Source organism: Heterodontus francisci, chromosome 1, assembly GCF_036365525.1.
Source record: "Heterodontus francisci isolate sHetFra1 chromosome 1, sHetFra1.hap1, whole genome shotgun sequence".
NCBI classification, from domain to species: domain Eukaryota; kingdom Metazoa; phylum Chordata; class Chondrichthyes; order Heterodontiformes; family Heterodontidae; genus Heterodontus; species Heterodontus francisci.
The window spans coordinates 112,945,566-112,967,507 of NC_090371.1; the positions used below are offsets into that span (position 1 = coordinate 112,945,566).

General features: G+C 42.9%; 1 protein-coding gene across 10 annotated transcripts in view; it reads right to left on the reverse strand.

Moving 5' to 3' along the window:
- The window catches only part of pcm1 (pericentriolar material 1), a 294,201-nt gene that overhangs the window by 43,899 nt on the left and 228,360 nt on the right, over positions 1–21,942 (reverse strand). For all 10 annotated transcript variants that reach the window (XM_068034505.1, XM_068034495.1, XM_068034557.1 and 7 more), the window contains 4 exons: positions 20,837–21,009; positions 20,622–20,756; positions 13,130–13,271; positions 12,649–12,771 (listed from right to left, as the gene is read on the reverse strand). In XM_068034505.1, the coding sequence (XP_067890606.1) occupies positions 12,649–12,771; positions 13,130–13,271; positions 20,622–20,756; positions 20,837–21,009 (573 nt within the window). The remainder of the gene's footprint in view (positions 1–12,648; positions 12,772–13,129; positions 13,272–20,621; positions 20,757–20,836; positions 21,010–21,942) is intronic.

A 21,942-nucleotide genomic window follows, 5' to 3' on the forward strand; every position in this document is an offset into this window, starting at 1 on the left:
AAAGGGATATAGATAGGTTAAGTGAGTGGGCAAAGACCTGGCAAATGGAGTTTCATGTGGGAATGTGTGAAATTGTCCACTTTGGCAGGAGATAGTGACCATAATACAGTTCGTTTTAGCATAATCATGGAAAAGGTTAAAGATAAAACAGGAGTAAAAGTTCTAATTTGGGGGAAGACAAATTTTACAAAACTGACAGGTGACCTGGCGAAAGTGGACTGGATACAGCTGCTACTTGAAGGAAAATGAATGGCGAACCAGTGGGAGGCATTCAAAAGTGAGATACAACAGGCATGGTGTAGGCATGTCCCCACAAAGATAAAGGGGGATAATGCCAAATCTAGATCCCCTGGTTATCTAGAACCTTACGGGGCAAGTTAAAGCAGAAAAAGAAAGCTTATCACAAAAATCTTCATACTTTAGAAAGCCTACAGGAGTATAGAAAGTGCAGGGGTGAAGTAAAAAAGTAAATTAGAAAAGCAAAGCAAGGACATGAAAAATTATTGGGGGGTAAAATCAAGGAAAACACAAAGGTGTTTTACCAGTACATTAAGAGCAAGAGGAAAACTAAGGAAAGGGTAGGGCCTATCAGAGATGTACAAGGGAACCTATGCGTGGATGCAGAAGATGTGGACAGGGTTCTTAATAAGTTTTTTGTCTGGCTTCAGAAAGGAGAGGGTTGATGTAGACATTGTAGTTAAAGAGGAGTGTGAAATATCAGATACAATAAGCATAATGAGAGGAAGTACCAGAGGGTCTGACATCCTTGAAAATGGATACATCGCCAGGGCCGGGTGGATTGCATCCCAGGTTGTTAAAGGAAGCCAGGGAGGAAATAGCGGATGCACTAAGGATCATCTTCAAATCCTCACTAGATACAGATGAGGTACCAGACGACTGGAGGTCTACGAATGTGGTACCATTGTTTAGAAAGGGTGCGCGGGATAGGCCAAATAATTATAGGCCGGTCAGTCTGACTTCGGTGGTAGGTAAATTGTTGGAATCTATTCTGAGGGACAGGATAAACTATCACTTAGAAAGGCATGGATTAATCAGGGATAGTCAGCATGAACTTGTTAAGGGAAGATCATGCCTTACAAACTTAATTGAGTTTTTTGAGGAAGTAACAAGGAGGATTGATGAGGGTAGTGCAGTGGATGTGGTCTACATGGATTTTAGTAAGGCATTTGACAAGGTCCCGCATGGCAGACTGGTCAGTAAAATGAAAGCCCATGGGATACAGGGGAATGTGGCATGTTGGATCCAGAATTGGCTCAGGGACAGGAAACAAAGGGCAGTAGTCGATGGATGTCTTTGTGGATGGAAAACTGTTTCCCATGGCATTCCACAGGGCGCAGTGTTGAGTCCATTGCTGCTTGTGGTGTATATTCATGATTTGGACTTAAATGTGGGAGGCATGATTGGGCAATTTGCAGATGGGACAAAAATTGGCCATGTAGTTGATAGTGAAGAGGATAGCTGTAGACTCCAGAAAGATATCAATGGTTTCGGTGAGTGGGCAGAAACGTGGCAAATGGAATTCAAACCTGATAAGTGTGAGGTAATGAATTTGGGAAGGCCAAATAAAGCAAGGGAATACACAATAAAGGGGAGAATATGGAGAGGGGTAGAGGAAGCAAGAGATCTTGGAGTGCGTGTCCACACGTCCCTGAATGTGGCAGGACAGGTAGATAGAGTGAAGAAGGCATATGGAATGCTTTCCTTTATTGGCCGAGGTATAGAATACAAAAGCAAGGATGTAATGCTGGAACTGTATAAAATACTAGTTAGGCTACAGCTGAAGTACTGAGTGCAGTTCTGGTCACCATATTACAGGAAGGACATAATTGCTCTGGAGAGAATACAGAGGAGATTTAAAAGAATGTTGCCATGGCTCGCAAGTTGCAGCTATGAGGAAAGATTGGGTAGGCGAGGGTTGTTTTCCTTAGAACAGAGGAGCCTAAGGGGTGACTTAATGGAGGTGTACTAAATTATGAGAGGCCTCCATACAGTAGACAGGAAGGACCTGTTTCCCCAAGCGGAGACATCAATTACCAGGGGGCACAGATTTAAGGTGATTGGTAGAAGGATTAGAGGGGACATGAGGAAAAACTTTTTCACCCAGAGGGTGGTGGGTGTCTGGAATTCACTGCCAGGAATGGTGGTGGAGGCAGAAACCCACAATTTTTTAAAAGATACCTGGATCTGCACCTGAAGTGCTGTAACCGGCAAGGCTATGGACCAGATGCTGGAAGGAGGGATTAGATTGGGCGGCTAGTTTTTACAGTCGGCACACACAAGACGGGCTGAATGGCCTCCTTCTGTGCCGTAATTTTTCTCTGGTTCCATGGCAGGCAGTAAATATTGGAGTGCCGAAGGATCAGTGCTCTATGTTAATGACTTAGATGAAGAGACAGAGAGTAATGTATCTAGGTTTGCTGATGATACAGAGGTAGGTGGAAAGGTAAGGTGTGGGGAGGACACAGAGAGGCTGCAAAGAGATATAGACATGTTAAGTGAGTGGGCAACAAGTAACATAGGGGAACGTGAAGTTATTCACTTTGGTCGTAAGAATAGAAAAGCAGAATAGTTTTTAAAAGGTGTGAAACTTGTAAGTATTGATGTTCAAAGAGATGGAGCCAGTGGCTAGGAAATGGAGTGTGTGACAGGGATCAAAGACAATGCCTTTGGTCTTTCTAATATTAAGTTAGAGGAAATTTGCACACATCAGGTATGGGATGTCAGACAATTAGAGACAGTGAAGAAGTCAGGAAAGGTTGTGGTGAGGTAGAGCTGGGTGTCGTCAGCATGTATATGGAAACCGATGCGATGTTTTTGGAAGATCTTGCTGAGGGCTTTGGTGTTGCCAATGTTGAGTTAAAAAAGATTCTGCCTGATCCAGGATTTGATGTTCAGACAGTATAGTGGTCTACAAAGTTAAATCAAGGGTGACAGCCAAGATAGAGCTGAGTGACGTTGATGCAAATATGGAAGTTCACTTTATGGAAAAATCACTGAGTGGCACTGTTCTTTATTTGTTTAATCTTCATAAATGAAAGAATTAGGCTAAAGACATATGAAGGCCCAATTATTTAACATATTCAAAATCAACTTAGAACATTACAGCTTGTTGATTCTTCTTTCCTGGAAAATATCCTACATTAGTCGAACATGGAAATGTCACAAGGCATTTGGCAAAAGTTGACTAAACTGAGGCTTCACAGGGGTTAATCTGTCCATCTATTTTCAGCGGAAATAAAGAACACTGATGCAAATTCCGCATTAACACTGTTGCAATCGACCATACAGAGGATGGAAACCTGGGAGGGTATGACTGTCACTAGATCCTTAATCCACGAGCAGAATTTCTCACCCACAGCTGTTACAAAAATTTCTAAATTCACTTGTAACAGCCCTTCAAAACACTCCCACAGGGGATGCTGAGACCAAGTGGGCCCACATCAGAGACGCCATCTATGAGTCAGCTTTGACCACCTACGGCAAAAGTGCGAAGAGAAATGCAGACTGGTTTCAATCTCATAATGAAGAGCTGGAACCTGTCATAGCCGCTAAGCGCATTGCACTTTTGAACTACAAGAAAGCCCCCAGCGATTTAACATCCGCAGCACTTAAAGCAGCCAGAAGTACTGCACAAAGAACAGCTAGGCGTTGCGCAAACGACTACTGGCAACACCTATGCAGCCATATTCAGCTGGCCTCAGACACCGGAAACATCAGAGGAATGTATGATGGCATGAAGAGAGCTCTTGGGCCAACCATCAAGAAGATCACCCCCCTCAAATCTAAATCGGGGGACATAATCACTGACCAACGCAAACAGATGGACCGCTGGGTTGAGCACTACCTAGAACTGTACTCCAGGGAGAATGCTGTCACTGAGACTGCCCTCAATGCAGCCCAGCCTCTACCAGTCATGGATGAGCTGGACATACAGCCAACCAAATCGGAACTCAGTGATGCCATTGATTCTCTCGCCAGCGGAAAAGCCCCTGGGAAGGACAGCATTACCCCTGAAATAATCAAGAGTGCCAAGCCTGCTATACTCTCAGCACTACATGAACTGCTATGCCTGTGCTGGGACGAGGGAGCAGTACCCCAGGACATGCGCGATGCCAACATCATCACCCTCTATAAAAACAAAGGTGACCGCGGTGACTGCAACAACTACCGTGGAATCTCCCTGCTCAGCATAGTGGGGAAAGTCTTTGCTCGAGTCGCTCTGAACAGGCTCCAGAAGCTGGCCGAGCGCGGCTACCCTGAGGCACAGTGTGGCTTTCGTGCAGAGAGATCGACTATTGACATGCTGTTCTCCCTTCGTCAGATACAGGAGAAATGCCGTGAACAACAGATGCCCCTCTACATTGCTTTCATTGATCTCACCAAAGCCTTTGACCTCGTCAGCAGACGTGGTCTCTTCAGACTACTAGAAAAGATCGGATGTCCACCAAAGCTACTAAGTATCATCACCTCATTCCATGACAATATGAAAGGCACAATTCAACATGGTGGCTCCTCATCAGAGCCCTTTCCTATCCTGAGTGGTGTGAAACAGGGCTGTGTTCTCGCACCCACACTTTTTGGGATTTTCTTCTCCCTGCTGCTTTCACATGCGTTCAAATCCTCTGAAGAAGGAATTTTCCTCCACACAAGATCAGGGGGCAGGTTGTTCAACCTTGCCCGTCTAAGAGCGAAGTCCAAAGTACGGAAAGTCCTCATCAGAGAACTCCTCTTTGCTGACGATGCTGCTTTAACATCTCACACTGAAGAATGCCTGCAGAGTCTCATCGACAGGTTTGCGTCTGCCTGCAATGAATTTGGCCTAACCATCAGCCTCAAGAAAACGAACATCATGGGGCAGGATGTCAGAAATGCTCCATCCATCAATATTGGCGACCACGCTCTGGAAGTGGTTCAAGAGTTCACCTACCTAGGCTCAACTATCACCAGTAACCTGTCTCTAGATGCAGAGATCAACAAGCGCATGGGTAAGGCTTCCACTGCTATGTCCAGACTGGCCAAGAGAGTGTGGTAAAATGGCGCACTGACACGGAACACAAAAGTCCGAGTGTATCAGGCCTGTGTCCTCAGTACCTTGCTCTACGGCAGCGAGGCCTGGACAATGTATGTCAGCCAAGAGCGACGTCTCAATTCATTCCATCTTCGCTGCCTTCGGAGAATACTTGGCATCAGGTGGCAGGACTATATCTCCAACACAGAAGTCCTTGAAGCGGCCAACACCCCCAGCTTATACACACTACTGAGTCAGCGGCGCTTGAGATGGCTTGGCCATGTGAGCCGCATGGAAGATGGCAGGATCCCCAAAGACACATTGTACAGCGAGCTCGCCACTGGTATCAGACCCACCGGCCGTCCATGTCTCCGTTATAAAGACGTCTGCAAACGCGACATGAAATCGTGTGACATTGATCACAAGTCGTGGGAGTCAGTTGCCAGCATTCGCCAGAGCTGGCGGGCAGCCATAAAGACAGGGCTAAATTGTGGCGAGTCGAAGAGACTTAGTAGTTGGCAGGAAAAAAGACAGAGGCGCAAGGGGAGAGCCAACTGTGCAACAGCCCCAACAAACAAATTTCTCTGCAGCACCTGTGGAAGAGCCTGTCACTCCAGAATTGGCCTTTATAGCCACTCCAGGCGCTGCTTCACAAACCACTGACCACCTCCAGGCGCGTATCCATTGTCTCTCGAGATAAGGAGGCCCAAAAGAAGAAAAAGAAAGAAGAAAGATCCTTAATGATAGTAAGACTGACTAAAGAGAAGCTTGAAACTCCAGCTAAAGATGCAGTTTGCACTCAATATTATGACGGCCAAGGTTAATTCTCGTCCACATCACTCTGCTCCTTGAATGTCTGATCCTCCTCCTCATGAGAAGCTAATGATCTCTGAATAGAAGATATTATCCAGATGCTCCGGCAAGCTTAGCCAGTATGGATGAGGACTATAGGCAAAAGATGCACTAATTTGGCAATCTATTCAAACCTTGAATGTTATTACTTTGACAAGGATTAAGAATTCAAAGCTGTTCTTCTGGTAAAAAGAACACAACTAACAAACAAAATGTTTCCCTATCTTTGCAGAATCTTCAGTGACCAGAAGATTTAGCATCTCACCCTAAGAACTTAAGAACATAAATAGGAGCAAAAGTAAGCCATTCAGCACAAGTCTGCTCTGCCATTCAATAAGATCATGACAGATGATTGTGGCCTCAACTCCACTTTCCTGTCAGCTCTGCCATAACCCTAGACTCCCTTGTAGATCAAAAAGCTGTTGAACTCAGCCTTTAATATATTCAATGACCCCAGCTTCCACTGCTCTCTGGGGAAGAGAATTCCAAAGATTATCCACACTGGGCTTATCAGTGATAGGCAACATGGTTTTGTGCAGGGAAGGTCATGTCTTACCAACTTAATAGAATTCTTTGAGGAAGTGACAAAGTTGATTGATGAGGGAAGGGCTGTAGATGTCATATACATGGACTTCAGTAAGGCATTTGATAAGGTTCCCCATGGTAGGCTGATGGAGAAAGTGAAGTCGCATGGGGTACAGGGTGTACTAGCTAGATGGATAAAGAACTGGCTGGGCAACAGGAGACAGAGAGTAGCAGTGGAAGGGAGTTTCTCAAAATGGAGACGTGTGACCAGTGGTGTTCCACAGGGATCCGTGCTGGGACCACTGTTTGTGATATACATAAATGATTTGGAGGAAAGTATAGGTGGTCCGATTAGCAAGTTTGCAGACGACACTAAGATTGGTGGAGTAGCAGATAGTGAAGGGGACTGTCAGAGAATACAGCAGAATATAGATAGATTGGAGAGTTGGGCAGAGAAATGGCAGATGGAGTTCAATCAGGGCAAATGCGAGGTGATGCATTTTGGAAGATCCAATTCAAGAGTGAACTATACAGTAAATGGAAAAGTCCTGGGGAAAATTGATGTACAGAGAGATTTGGGTGTTCAGGTCCATTGTTCCCTGAAGGTGGCAACGCAGGTCAATGGAGTGGTCAAGAAGGCATACGGCATGCTTTCCTTCATCGGACGGGGTATTGAGTACAAGAGTTGGCAGGTCATGTTACAGTTGTATAAGACTTTGGTTCGGCCACATTTGGAATACTGCGTGCAGTTCTGGTCGCCACATTACCAAAAGGATGTGGATGCTTTGGAGAGGGTGCAGAGGAGGTTCACCAGGATGTTGCCTGGTATGGAGGGCGCTAGCTATGAAGAGAGGTTGAGTAGATTAGGATTATTTTCATTAGAAAGACTGAGGTTGAGGGGGGACCTGATTGAGGTGTACAAAATCATGAGAGGTATAGACAGGGTGGATAGCACGAAGCTTTTTCCCCAGAGTGGGGGATTCAATTACTAGGGGTCACGAGTTCAAAGTGAAAGGGGAAAAGTTTAGGGGGGATATGCGTGGAACGTTCTTTACGCAGAGGGTGGTGGGTGCCTGGAACGTGTTGCCAGCGGAGATGTTAGACGCAGGTACGATAGCGTCTTTTAAGATGTATCTAGACAGATACATGAATGGGCAGGAAGCAAAGAGATACAGACCCTTAGAAAACAGGCGACAGGTTTAGATAGAGGATCTGGATCGGTGCAGGCTTGGAGGGCCGAAGGGCCTGTTCCTGTGCTGTAATTTTCTTTGTTCTTTGTTCTCAGAGAAGAAATTCTTCATCTCTGTCTTAAAGAAGGCACCCCCTTATTCTGAAACTGAGCCCCCTAGCTCTAGATTCCCCCACAAGGGGAAACATCTTCTCAGCATCTATCCTGTCAAGCCCTCTAATAATCTTTTGTTTCAATAAGATTCCCTCTCATTCTTCTAAACTCGAATGAGTATAGGCCCAACCTTTGCTCATAAGACACCCCCTTTATCCCAGGAATCAACCTAGTGAACCTTCTCTGAACTGCCTCCAATGCAAGTATAAGAACATAAGAGATAGGAGCATGCCATTCGGTCCCTCGAGCCTGCTCCGCCATTCAATAAGAAAGTGGCCTTAACTCCACTTTCCTGCTGCCACCCATAACCTTCGACTCCCTTGTAGAATTCCAAGGATTAATGACCCTCAGAGAAGAAATTTCTCCTCCTCTCTGCTTAAATGGGAGACCCCTTATTTTGAAGCTGTGGCCCCCTAGTTCTAGATTGCCCCACAAGGGGAAACATTCTCTGATGAAGGGTCACTGACCCGAAACGTTAACTCTGCTTCTCTTTCCACAGATGCTGCCAGACCTGCTGAGTGGTTGCAGCAATTCTTGTTTTTATTTATGAAACATTCTCTCACCCTGTCAAGCCCCTTCAGAATCTTAGATGTTTCAATAAGAGCACCTCTCATTTTTCTAAACTCCAATGAGTATAGGCCCAACCTGCTCAACCTTTCCTCAAAAGACAACGTCATCATCCCAGCAACCAGCCTAGTGAACCTTCTCTGAACTGTTTCCAATGCAAGTATATCCCTCCTCAAGTAAGGAGACCAAGACAGTACATAGTACTCTAGCTGCAGTCTCACCAATGCCCTGTTATAGCAAGTTATAGCAAGACTCAGTATAAAACGGGTGGTTGATGGTCGGCACAGACCCGGTGGGCCGAAGGGCCTGTTTCAGTGCTGTTTCTCTCTATGACTCTATGACTTCCCTACTTTTATACTATATCCTCTTGCAATAAAGGCCAACATTCCATTTGCCTTCCTAATTACCTGCTGCACCTGCATGCTAACTTTTTATGATTCATGTAGGAGGACACCCAGATTCCTTTGCACGGCTTTCTCCATGTTAAATTATATTCTGCTTTTCTTTTCTTCCTGTCAAAGTGGACAACCTCACATTTTCCCAAATTATATTCCATTTGCCAAATTTTTGGCCACTCACTTAACCTATCTATATCACTTTGCAGATTCTTTCCTCCACACAACTTGCTTTTCTATCTATCTTTGCATCATCAGCAAATTTGGCGAAAATATACTCGGTCCCTTCATCCAAGTCATTAAGATAGATCATAAATAGTTGAGGCCTCAGCACTGATCCCTGTGGCATCCCACTAGTTACAGTTTGCCAGCCTAAAAATGCCCCATTTGTTCCAACTCTGTTTCCTGTTAGGAAAGGGCGGCGCAGTGGTTAGCACCGCAGCCTCACAGCTCCAGGGACCCGGGTTCAATTCTGGGTACTGTCTGTGCGGAGTTTCCAAGTTCTCCCTGTGTCTGCGTGGGTTTTCTCCGGGTGCTCCAGTTTCCTCCCACCGCCAAAGACTTGCAGGTGATAGGTAAATTGGCTGTTATAAATTGCCCCTAGTGTAGGTAGGTGGTAGGGCATATGGGATTACTGTAGGGTTGTTGGGTGGTTGTTGGTCAGCACAGACTCGGTGGGCCGAAGGGCCTGTTTCAGTGCTGTATCTCTAAATAAAATAAAATAAAATAAAAAACATAGGAGGAGTAAGCCATTCAGCCCATCGAGCCTGCCCCACTATTCAATACGATCATGGCTGATCATCCACTTCAACGCCTTTTTCCCACACTATCCCCATATCCCTTTATATCATTGGTATTTAGAAATCTGTTAATCTGTGCTTTAAATATACTCAATGACTGAGCTTCCACAGCCCTCTGGGATAGAGAATTCCAAAGATTCTGAGTAAAGAAATTTCTCCTCATCTAGGTCCTAAGTGGCTTCCCCTTTATTTTGAAATTGTGTTCCCTGGTTCTAGACTCCCCAACCAGGAGAAACATCTTACCTGTGTCCACCCTGTCAATCTCTAAGTATTTTGTAGGTTTCAATGAGATCACCTCTCATTCCTCGAAACTCTGAAGAACACAGACCCAGTTTCCCCAATCTCTCTTCATCGGACAGTCCCACCTTCCCAGGAACAAGTCTGGTGAACCTTCATTGTACTCCCTCTATGGCAATAATATCCTTCCTAAGGTACGGGAACCAAAACTGCACACACTACTCCAGGTGCGGTCTAACCAAGGTTCTATACAATTGACAAAGACTTCGCTACTCCTCTACTCAAATCCTCTTGTGATAAAGACTTATAATTGCTTGCTGCACCTGCATGTTAGCTTTCAGTGACTTATTGACAAGGACACCCAGGTCCCTTTGTACAGCGACACCTTCTAATCTCTTACCATGCAAGAAATACTCTACATCTGTTCCTCCTACCAAAGTGGACAACCTCACATTTTTCCACATTATATTCCATCTGCCATGTTCTTGCCCACTCACTAAGTCTGTCCAAATCCCCTTGAAGCCGCTTTGTATCTTCCTCACAACACACATTCCCACCTAGTTATGTGTTATCTGTGAATTTGGAAATATTACATTTGGTCCCCACCTCCAAATCATTGATATATATTGTGAACAGCTGGGGCCCAAGTACTAATCCTTGCGGTACCCCACTAGTCACAGCCTGTCAAAGCGAGAATGGCCCATTTAGTCCTACGCTGTTTTCTGCCTGTTAACCAATCCATGCCAGTAGATTACCTCCTATCCCATATGCTTTAATTTTGCTAGCCAACCCCCAGTGCGGGACGTTATCAAAAGCCTTTTGAAAATCCAAGTATACTATGTCCATCGACTCCCCTTTATCAATTCTGTTAGTAACATACTCAAAAAACTCAAACAGGTTCGTTAAACATGATTTCCCATTCATAAATCCATGTTGATTTTGCCCAATCAGATTATTATCCAAGTGTCCATTTATTACATCCTTTAGAATAGATTCTAGCATTTTCCCTACTATTGATGTAAGGCTAACAGGTCTTTAATTCCCTGTTTGCTCTCTCCCTCCCTTCTTAAATAGTGGAGTGACATTTGCTACCTTCCAATCTGCCAGAACCATTCCAGAATCTATAGATTTTTGGAAGATGATCACCAATGCATCCACCATCTCCACAGATAGCTCTTTCAACACTCTGGGATCAGGTATCAGGTCCAAGGGACTTGTCAGTCTTTAATCCATTAGCTTTCCTAGTACTTTTCTCAGGTCCCAGGGGCTCATCAACCTGCAGCCCCATTAATTTCTCCAATACAATCTTCTTATTAATACTAATTTCCTTCAATTCCTCATTCTCACTAGTCCCTTGCATCTCTAATTCTGGGAGATTTCTTGTACCTTCCTCAGTGAAGACAGACACAAAGTAATCATTTAGCTTCTCTGCCATTTCTCTATTCCCCATTATAAATTCTCCTGACTTTGCCTGTAATGGAGCCACATTTGTCTCAGCCAAACGTTTCCTTTTTACGTACCTATAGAAGCTTTTACAGTCATTTTTATGTTTTTTGCTAGCTTACATTCATATTCTATTCTCCCTTTCTTATTAGTCAATCCTCTCTCCATGCTAACATATTACCCCCAACATCATAAGCTCTTAGCATGTGTAGTAAGCTTTTACGTGGCACCAAATACATACATCTATTGGTTCCCCTTTTACCACCCAACTTGTTACATCCTCAAAGAACTCCAGAAAATTTGTCATACACGATTTCTCTTTCATAAAACCATGTTGACTCAGCCTGATTGTATTATGATTTTCTAAATGTCCTGCTACAACTTCCTTACTAATGGATTCCAGCATTTTTCCAATGACAGATGTTAGGCTAACTGGCCTATAGTATCCTGCTTTTTGTTTCCCTCTTCTTGAATAGAGGTGCTACATTTGCGGTTTTCCAATCCACTGGGACCTTTCCAGAATCTAGGGAATTTTGGAAGATTACAATCAATGCATCCACTATCCACAGTCTCTTTTAAGACCCTAAGATGCAGGCCATCAGGTCCAAGGGACTTGTCAGGCTTTAGTCCCATTAGCTTTCCTAGTACTTTTCTCTAGTGATACCTTTCAGCTTAACTGCCCTAGCTGCTGTTTTAAAACCATTTACTTTGAAAAGCCATCAACCATCTTGAGATTTTAAATACAATACTGTGACCACCAACATGACTACCGTTGCAAACACTCCAGGAAAAGGTATCTCTTATTTGTGCACAAGTGTGCAAAAGGGGGGAGGGAAAAACAAAATCCATGCTCTGAATATTATAAGTTCCTAACAGGACACTGTATCTGGTTTTCCTTTGAGTTGAAGCTAAACAAATGAGAACACAACTTTTACAATAACTCTTCAGCCATCACTGAACTTAACAGCTTTGTTTTGTCTCTTATTTCTGACGGAGATCTTTAAATTAAGTACGCCATTACAATGGAAGAGAACTGAAATCTTCAGAAGAAAATAACAGGAAGGAATATTAATTTTTAACAAAACAACATAGTTCGAACTAAAAATCAAAAATATTTCCTAAAGGAAATTGGATGGGCATATGAGGGAAATGAGCTTGCAGGGCTACGGCAATAGAGTGGCAGAATGGGAATGACTGGGTTGCTCCACAGAGAGCCATCATGGACTCGATGGGCTGAATGGCCTCCTTCTGTGCAGTAATGACTATGACTCTATAAAAGCAAAGGTCAAAAATCAAAATTACATAAGAAGCTAGTCCTTTTATCTTACCTTTCACAAGTCTGTTAAAATCTAGTAAATTGTAAGGCAAGTTACCAGCTGTCATATTATTTATGCACCAAGTACAGATTTCTGCATAATTTCATATCATTTGATGTTGAACATTTTCTGTCCAAATTACCTTCAGCACATTCGATGGCACTGGTACAGACATCTACAATCTGGCTATTTTCAACTTCAAATTTCATGCGCTCGTACTCCCTCATCCTAGACAGGGCTTTGTCTAAGTGAATAACAGTATTACCTGTATTCATAAAAAGCACATGCTATAGAAGAAAGACAGATGGATATTTCTGATTTCTGCATACATTTAAAACACTTGATAGGTAAACAAATTTTACAGACTAAAAATGCACAAGACTGCATTACACTATTAAGAAATTGCACTCTACCATCAAATTCAGAATTTATATTGAAATGTCCGTTCGCATTCAAAATCAACAATTTTTTAAAAAATAGTATAGTATATTACAATACAATCCAGTGTGACAATGAGTGAGGTAACTTGTTAAACACATGAAATATAAAATTGATCCAATTACATCTGTTAAAAGTCTCATGTCCAGTTTAAAATTTAAAACAATGACTCCGGCAAAGCTTACCTAGATCGTCATTTGCAAAGGGTTCTAAATTGGAGGAAGTAGACAACATGCTGGCATTTTCCAAAGATTCTATATACTCTGCATCTTCATGCTGTTCAATGTCCATCTGAGCTTGGTGATCAGTGGTTTTTCCACACACTTCCTATAATGTATTAAGGGGACATAATGAAATATTGCTCCACTGCAGGTGTTACATACTAACGGACACCCTGTACTATTTGAGAGAGTATTTTTTCCAATGTTCTGGTCAACATTCATGCCTCAAATAATACCACCTGGACAGATTATCTGGTCAATCACTTCATTGTTTGTGGGACCTACCTGTACAAAAATTGGCTACTGGGTTTGCCTACTGTTACGACTGCCCAGGACAAAGCCAATATGTTTCTGATTGCGGTGGGAGCAACGCACTGTCAATTCAGTCCCGTCGCTCCATAGGTCGCATCATATTTCTTTAAGCTTTCCAAACTGGAAAGGCAAAAAAGCAGCCAAACTGAATGAAGTGAACCAAACCAAGTATCTTTAGATATCAACAAATTAACTATTTATTAAAAAAACCTAAAATCTTAAACACGAAGATGAACCAATATCTAAAGACCTTATAACTTCGTATTTAAAAATCTAACTCCTGCATTCGCATACATATACTCGGTTTTAAATTGGCTGACCGAAAGAATAGAAAAAAATAGTCTTCGCAGATTATGTTCCTGACAAGTGGTCCCCCAATACAACAATCAAAGTTCACTTGCAGTCTTCCAAGGTCTGATGAAAAAAGGGTCCTTCCAGAGATAGGAATTTAGCAGTTCAGTTCAGCTGTTGTAGTATTAAACTCCTTTTTTTCTCCAGTGATGGACACAGCAGATACCAATATTTTGTTGTGAAAGAAAAAAAGCCTTTTTCTTATTTCTTTAAGGAATTAATTTGGCTTGAAGCTTTGTACAATTTTGCAGGAGAGATAAATCAGTTTCTCTTCTTTCAATTTAACTTGTCTCAGAGAGCTCTCCTTCTTCCTTCACTTGCTGGAATAGTCTGTCTCTGTCCAAACCAGTTTTTTTTTAGCCAGTTGCTCTTCAAAGTCAAAACTGATACATGGAATCTCTGTTCTCTCTCTCTGTATGGCTATAGCTTGGCAACCAGAATGCACCGTGGTTCACTGAGCTTTTGAAGATTTCTTGAAGATGCACTGATCTCTTTACACTTAAAGGCGCATCACAATATTTCCGAGGACAGAAAAAATAACAGGACCGTCACACTACATAACAACAAATAGAATTCAAAAGTAATTTATTGGCTGTAAAGCACTTTGGGGCATACTTAGGTCATGAAGGGAACTACATGGATGCAAGTTTATTCATTCTTCTCTCCTTCCCCCTCCCAAACTGTCGCTTTTCATTCAATTAACCAGACCTACGAGTCTGCCTCTTTTTCTTACAATTTCCATTCCCCCTTAAGGTTCCCTTCTCCCTTCCTCTCAAAAGTGCCGCTCTGTCTTCTCTCTGTTGTTCAGGCTACAGACTGCTGATTTTCAGGAACTATGCAAACCAGCTGTCATTAAAAAGCAGCTCTTTTCTGCAGTTCAACATTTTCTTTCTTCTCGCCCTCTGATTTCAAAGCTATGCAATCTCCTCAAGTACTATTGAGGGGTACATGACATTTAGGAAGGACAGGAAGCTAGGAAAAGGTAGAGGGGTGGCTCTGTTAATTAATGATGGTATTAGCACAATAGAGAGGGATGACCTAAGTTCAGGAAACCAGGATGTAGAAGCGGTTTGGGTCAAGATGAGAAATGATAAAGGCAAGAAGTCACTTGTGGGGGTAGTGTACAGGCCCCCTAACAGTGACCACACGGTAGGACGGGGTATAAAGGAAGAAATAATGGGTGCTTATCAGAAAGGTACGGCAATTATCTTGGGAGATTTTAATCTATATATAGACTGGAAAAATCGGATGGGCAAAGGTAGCTAGATGAGGAGTGTATAGAATGTTTTAGAACAGCACATTCTGGAGCCAACCAGTGAGCAGGCTATACTAGACCTATACTGCGCAACATGATAGGATTAATTGATGACCTCATAGTGAAGGCATTCCTAGGCAGCAGTGATCATAATATGATTGAATTTTACATTCCGTTTGAAGCAGAGAAGAGTGGGTCTAAGACTGGTATTTTAACCTTAAATAAGAATGAGGGCATGAAAGCAGAGCTAGCAAAAGTGAACTGGCAAAGTAGGTTAAGGGATAGGTCAATAGAGATGCAGTGGCAAACATTTAAGAATACACAGAATAGATACATTCCAACGAAAAAGAAAAATTCCAACGAAAAAGAAAAATTCCAAGGGGAGGACCCACCATCCTGGTTAACGAAAACAGTTAAGGATAGTATCAAACTTAAAGAAAAAGCATATAATTGCGCAAAGACGGGTGAAAGGTCAGAAGATTGGACAAAATACAAAAAGCAACAAAGAATGACTAAAAGATTAACAAGGAGGGGAAAATTAGAGAAGATGGGGAAAATTAGAGTATGAGAGAAAGCTGGCGAGAAATATAAAAACAGATAGTAAGATTTTCAACAGATATTTAAAAAAGAGTTAAAGTGAGTCTTGGTCCTATTAGAAGTGAGTCTGGGGAATGAATAAGGGAAAACAAGGAGACAGCAGATGAACTGAACAGGTATTTTGCATCGGTCTTCACCATTGAGGATACAAGTAACATCCTAGAAATAGCTGTAAATCAGGAAATGGAAGGGAGGGAGGAACTCAAGAAAATTACAATAACCAGGGAAGTGGTACTGAGCAAATTGTTGGAGCTATGGGCTGACAAGTCCCCGGGTTCTGTTTAGTTTAGAGATACAGCACTGAAACAGGCCCTTCAGCCCACCGAGTCTGTGCCGACCATCAACCACCCATTTATACTAATCCTACACTAATTCCATATTCCTACCACATCCCCACCTGTCCCTATAGTTCCCTACCACCTACCTATACTAGGGGCAATTTATAATGGCCAATTTACCTATCAACCTGCAAGTCTTTTGGTCATGTGGGAGGAAACCGGAGCACCCGGAGGAAACCCACACAGACACAGGGAGAACTTGCAAACTCCACACAGGCAGTACCCAGAATTGAACCCGGGTTGCTGGAGCTGTGAGGCTGCGGTGCTAACCACTGCGCCACTGTGCCGCCCTATGATGGACTTCAACCTAGGGTCCTAAAAGAAGTGGCGAATGAGATAGTTCATGCATTGCTTTTAGTTTTGCAAAATTCCCTAGATTCGGGGAAGGTTCCATAAGATTGGAAAATAGCCAATGTAACTCCTTTCTTCAAAAAGGGAGACAGAAATCAGGAAACTACAAGCCAGTTAGCTTAACATCTGTCTTAGGGAAAATGTTAGAAGCTATTATTAAAGATGTTATGGCAGGGCACTTAGAAAAATTCAAGGTAATCAGGCAGAGTCAACATAGTTTTGTGAAAGGGAAATCATGTTTAACTGATTTATTGGAGTTCTTTGAAGTAACATGTGCTGTGGATAAAGGGGACCAGTGATGTACTGTACTTAGATTTCCAGAATGCGCTTGCTAAGGTGCCAAATCAAAGGGTATTGCAGAAAATAAAAGCTCATGGTGCAGGGGGTAACGTATTGGCATGGACAGAAGATTGGCTAGCCAACAGAAAACAAAGAGTAGGCATAAATGGATTATTTTCTGGCTGGCAAGATGTAACAAGTGGTGTGCTACAGGGATCAGTGCTGGTGCCTCAACTTTTTTACAATTTCTCTAAATGACTTGCATGAAGGGACTGAAGATATGGTTGCTAAATTTGCTGATGATACAAAGATTAGGTTGGAAAGGAAGTAAACGGATATAGATAGGTGAAGTGAGTGGGCAAAAGATTTGGCAAATGGAGTATAATGTGGGAAAATGTGAAATTGTCCATTTTGGCCAGAAGAATAACAAAGAAGTATGTTATCTAAATGGTGAGAGATTGCACAGCTCTGAGATGCAGAGGGATCTGGGTGTCCTAGTGCATGAATCGCAACAGGTTCGTATGCAGCTTCAGCAAGTATTTCGAAAAGCTAATAGAATGCTATTGTTTATTGTGTGGGAATTGAATACAAAAGTAGGGAGCAAAAACAAGAAATGCTGGATTCACTCAGCAGGTCTGGCAGCATCTGTGGAAAGAGAAGCAGAGTTAACGTTTCGGGTCAGTGACCCTTCTTCGGAACTGACAAATATTAGAAAAGTCACAGATTATAAACAAGTGAGGTGGGGGTTGGGCAAGAGATAACAAAGGAGAAGGTGCAGATTGGACCAGGCCACATAGCTGACCAAAAGGTCACGGAGCAAAGGCAAACAATATGTTAATAGTGTGTTGAAAGACAAAGCATTAGTACAGATTAGGTGTGAATATACTGAATATTGAACATCAGCAAGTGCAAACCTGAAGAAAAACAACCTGAAAAAAACAGTGGGTAAGCAAACTGAACAAACTAAGATGAAATGAAATAAATGCAAAAAAAGATTGTAAAAAATGTAAAAAGGAATGCAAAAAAAAAAAGGAAGAAAAAATAACTAAAAATGACTAAAAATGAAAGTAAAGTGGGGGGCTGTCATGCTCTGAAATTATTGAACTCAATGTTCAGTCCGGCAGGCTGTAGTGTGCCTAATCGGTAGATGAGATGCTGTTCCTCGAGCTTGCGTTGATGTTCACTGGAACACTGCAGCAATCCCAGGACAGAGATGTGAGCATGAGAGCAGGGGGGAGTGTTGAAATGGCAAGCAACTGGAAGCTCAGGGTCCTGCTTGCGGACTGAGCGGAGATGTTCCGCAAAGCGGTCACCCAGTCTGCGCTTGGTCTCCCCAATGTAGAGGAGACCACACTGTGAGCAGCGAATACAGTATACTACATTGAAAGAAGTACAAGTAAATCGCTGCTTCACCTGAAAGGAGTGTTTGGGGCCTGGGATAGTGAGGAGAGAGGAGGTAAATGGGCAGGTATTACACCTCCTGCGATTGCAAGGGAAGGTGCCCTGGGACGGGGACGAGGTGGTGGGGGTAATGGAGGAGTGGACCAGGGTGTCGCGGAGGGAACGATCCCTTCGGAATGCTGACAGGGGAAGGGAGGGGAAGATGCGACTGGTAGTGGCATCACGCTGGAGGTGGCGAAAATGGCGGAGGATGATCCTTTGGATATGGAGGCTGGTGGGATGAAAAGTGAGGACAAGGGGAACCCTGTCACGGTTCTGGGAGGGAGGGGAAGGGGTGAGGGTAGAGGTGCGGGGAATGGGTCGGACACGGTTGAGGGCCCTGTCAACCACAGTGGGGGGAAGTCCTCGGTTGAGGAAAAAGATTCCAGCATCCGCAGTATTTTGCTTTTACAAAAGTAGGGAGGTTATGCTTCAGTTGTACAGGGCATTGGTGAGACCACATCTGGAGTACTACTTACAGTATTGGTCTCCTTATTTATGGAAGGATGTAAATCCGTTGGAAGCAATTCAGAGAAGGTTTATGAGACTAATACCTAGAATGCGCGGGTTGTCTTATGACGAGAGGTTGGACACAGGCTAGACTTGTATCTGCTGGAGTTTATATACTAAGAGGTGACTTGATTGAAACATATAAGATTCTGATGGGTGGATGTGGAAAGAATGTTTCTTTTTGTGGGAGAATCTAGAACTAGGCATCACTATTTAAAAATAAGGGGTCGCCCATTTAAGATAGAGACGAGGAGAATTTTTTTCTTAGACGGTCGAGAGTCTTTGGAACGTTCTTCCACAAAAGGTGGTGGATGCAGAGCCTTTGAATATTTTTAAGACAGAGGTAGATAGATTCTTGATAAGCAAGGGGGTGAAAGATTATTGGGGGTAGGCGGGAATATGGAGTTGAGGTTACAATCAGATCAACTATGATCTTATTGAATGGCAGAGCAGGCTCGAGGGGCCTACTCCTGCTCCTAATTCATATGTTCGCATGTACTTCACACTTTCTTACTCCACATCCACTAATTTTCATTTGCCACCATAATGTTACTTCTGTTTCCCACACTTCCTTCTATCCATCCAGGTTTTGCTCTCATTCCCTGTTCCTTTAATGTTGACAGGTCCTTCATTTGCTTTTTTATTTTTTCACTTCTTGAATTTTTCACCTTTTCTCCTTTATTTTAATTGTACTCTCTCTATCTCCCTTTCCTCTCAAGTCCTTGAGCTTATTTTGGCATCCCAAATTTATACCCATCTTCTCCGCGACTCAATGTTTGAATGCCTCCAATCAGGTGTTCGCCCCAGAGCACTGAAATGACCCTAATCAAAGTCACAAGTGACATCCTGTGACTGTGTCCATAGTAAACTATCCCTCCTCATCCTTCTTAATCTGTATGTAGCCTTTGACACGGTTGACACAAAATATGACTCCAACATCTCTCCTTTGTCATCCAGCTGGGTGTAAGTGCTCTTGCATGGTTCCATATTTATCTGTCTAGTCATAGACAGAGAATAATCTGCAATGGCTTCTCTTTTGGTTCCCAAACCATTACCTCTGAAGTTTACCAAAGAACAATTCTTGGCTCCCTCCTACTTGTCACCTACATTCTGCGCCTCAGCGAAATTATCCAAAAACAGGTCAGGTTACACTTGTACTCTGATGACACCCAGCTCTAAAATCAGCACCACCACCTCCCGTGACCCATCCACTGTCTCTGATTTGTCACACTGCTTGTTCGACATCCAATGCTGGATGAGCAGAAATTTTACTCCAACCAAATATTGGGCGAACTCTGTCCCCAGCCACCAACTCCATCCCCCTCCTTGGCCATTGTCGAAGGCAGAACCAAACCGTTCACAACTTTGCAGCTTCCTACCACATGGCTGCTCCAACACCAAAACCGCCTACTTCGACCTCCATAACATTGCCTGTCTGCAACCCTGCCTCAGCTCATCTGTTACTGAAACCCTCATCCATGCCTTAGTCACCTCTTGAATTGACTATTCGAACACACTTGTAACTGGCCTCCCATGTTCCACATTCCATAAACTTGACACCATATAAAACTCTGCTGCCCGTGTCCTAACACACACCAATTCTCATTCACCCACCATCCCCGTGCTCGCTCAACTACATTGGTCAATGAATTTTCTGGAATGTCTTCCAGGAGCTGGTTTCAGTGAAGCTGGCAAGTATACTTTTTGTTTGTTATCAGCTATGTGAGACCCACACATCAGGATACAGGAGCAGTGATGAAGTTCTTAACCCAATATAAAGGCAGTTCAAACTGTAGACCGACTCTCACATTTCAGCAATAAAAACAATAAATTCTTGAAAAACAAAACATACTAGCACCAAGAGTAAAAACACATTGCCACATTCAGATTTTGATTTATTCAATTCAACACTGGATTTTCAAAACCAAGCATGGTAGCTTAACACCTTTCAAACCCCTAGGTCGAACCATAGACATTAGCTTTGTCAAACCTTGCAAAGCTAATATCTTATAAAAATACTTACCTCATCGTCAGTTGTAGCCAGGCTTTCACTCGGAGTCAGTTCTGAATTACATGTCATCCAAAGAGCTGAAGTCCGTGATATGGTGTGCTCCCCCTCTTTACAGCTCTTCTCTGAAAGATGTCTTGTTACTATATCCTGGATAGGGAAATAATATTTTTAAAAAGGATGAAGTATCACATTCTTCATGTATGATTCATTATTTAAATGCCCAGTACCTGTAAAGCATAAAGAGCCCGCTGTCGAAGGTAATCAGTATTAAGCAACTGAAGCTCATGGAAAAGTTCGATGAGAAAATGGGGTCGTGATTCATTCTGAGAAATTAAAGTTGCCACCTCAGAATAGATATTATCACGCAGAGCTTCAAAGAGTGAAAAGTCACTACTGGTTTCTGTAACAGAGAAAGCAGAATTTAAATGACTTGGCAGCAAAACTGATCTTAATTCTCTACACTAGTTAACTTTCTCATTCAAATTTAGAAACATTAAAAGGTCAGCAAATCTTTTGCTTTAGTTTTATTAGGTATATTTCATAATTCAGTAGCTACCAATGAATTTCTCAAGATTAAAACAACGCTAGCACCCAGAAAATTGCTCCACTTTACCCTCGTTAGAAGAATTGGCAATCCAGTTACCAGAGGTATCTGTGGACACCATCCACAAATAGACATGCATTAACAGTGTAGAAAGAACGCTCCTTAAAATTGTTTCAATGATTGGAAACATTTACAGGATGCATTGCAGCAACACACCAAATTTTCTTTGACCTCCAAGAGCCCTAACCTCTTGACACCTAGAAGGAGAAGGGTAGGAGGGGCATGGGAACAGAACCACCTCCAACTTTGCCTCCAAGTCACACTATCCTGACTTGGACACATACAATCACCAGTGTCCCCTCTAAGCAACACAACCGCATGACCAAACAGCAACCCAAATGTCATAGAGCACAAGTGGGCCCCTTTAAGTTACCACATGTGGGTAGCTACGCAAAAAATTTAAAGGGCTCCTGCATGAAACAAATTGTCCACGCACTGCAAAAAAATTAAAATTGTTATATCACCATTCCTTCACTGCTGCTGGGTCAAAATCCTAGAACTCTCCACATAACAGCACTGTGGGAGTGAGTACCTTCCCCACATGGATGCAGCAACTCAAGTTGCTGGCTCACCACCACCTTTTCAAGGCCAACTGGGCAAGGGCAGTAAATTCTGGCTTTGCTAGTAATGTCCATATCCCAAGCATGAATGAATAAAACAAAACTTTGTTTAGAAGCATAAGCATTAAAGTCCATAATGATCTTTGGTGACCATGGTTAATTCTGTTGC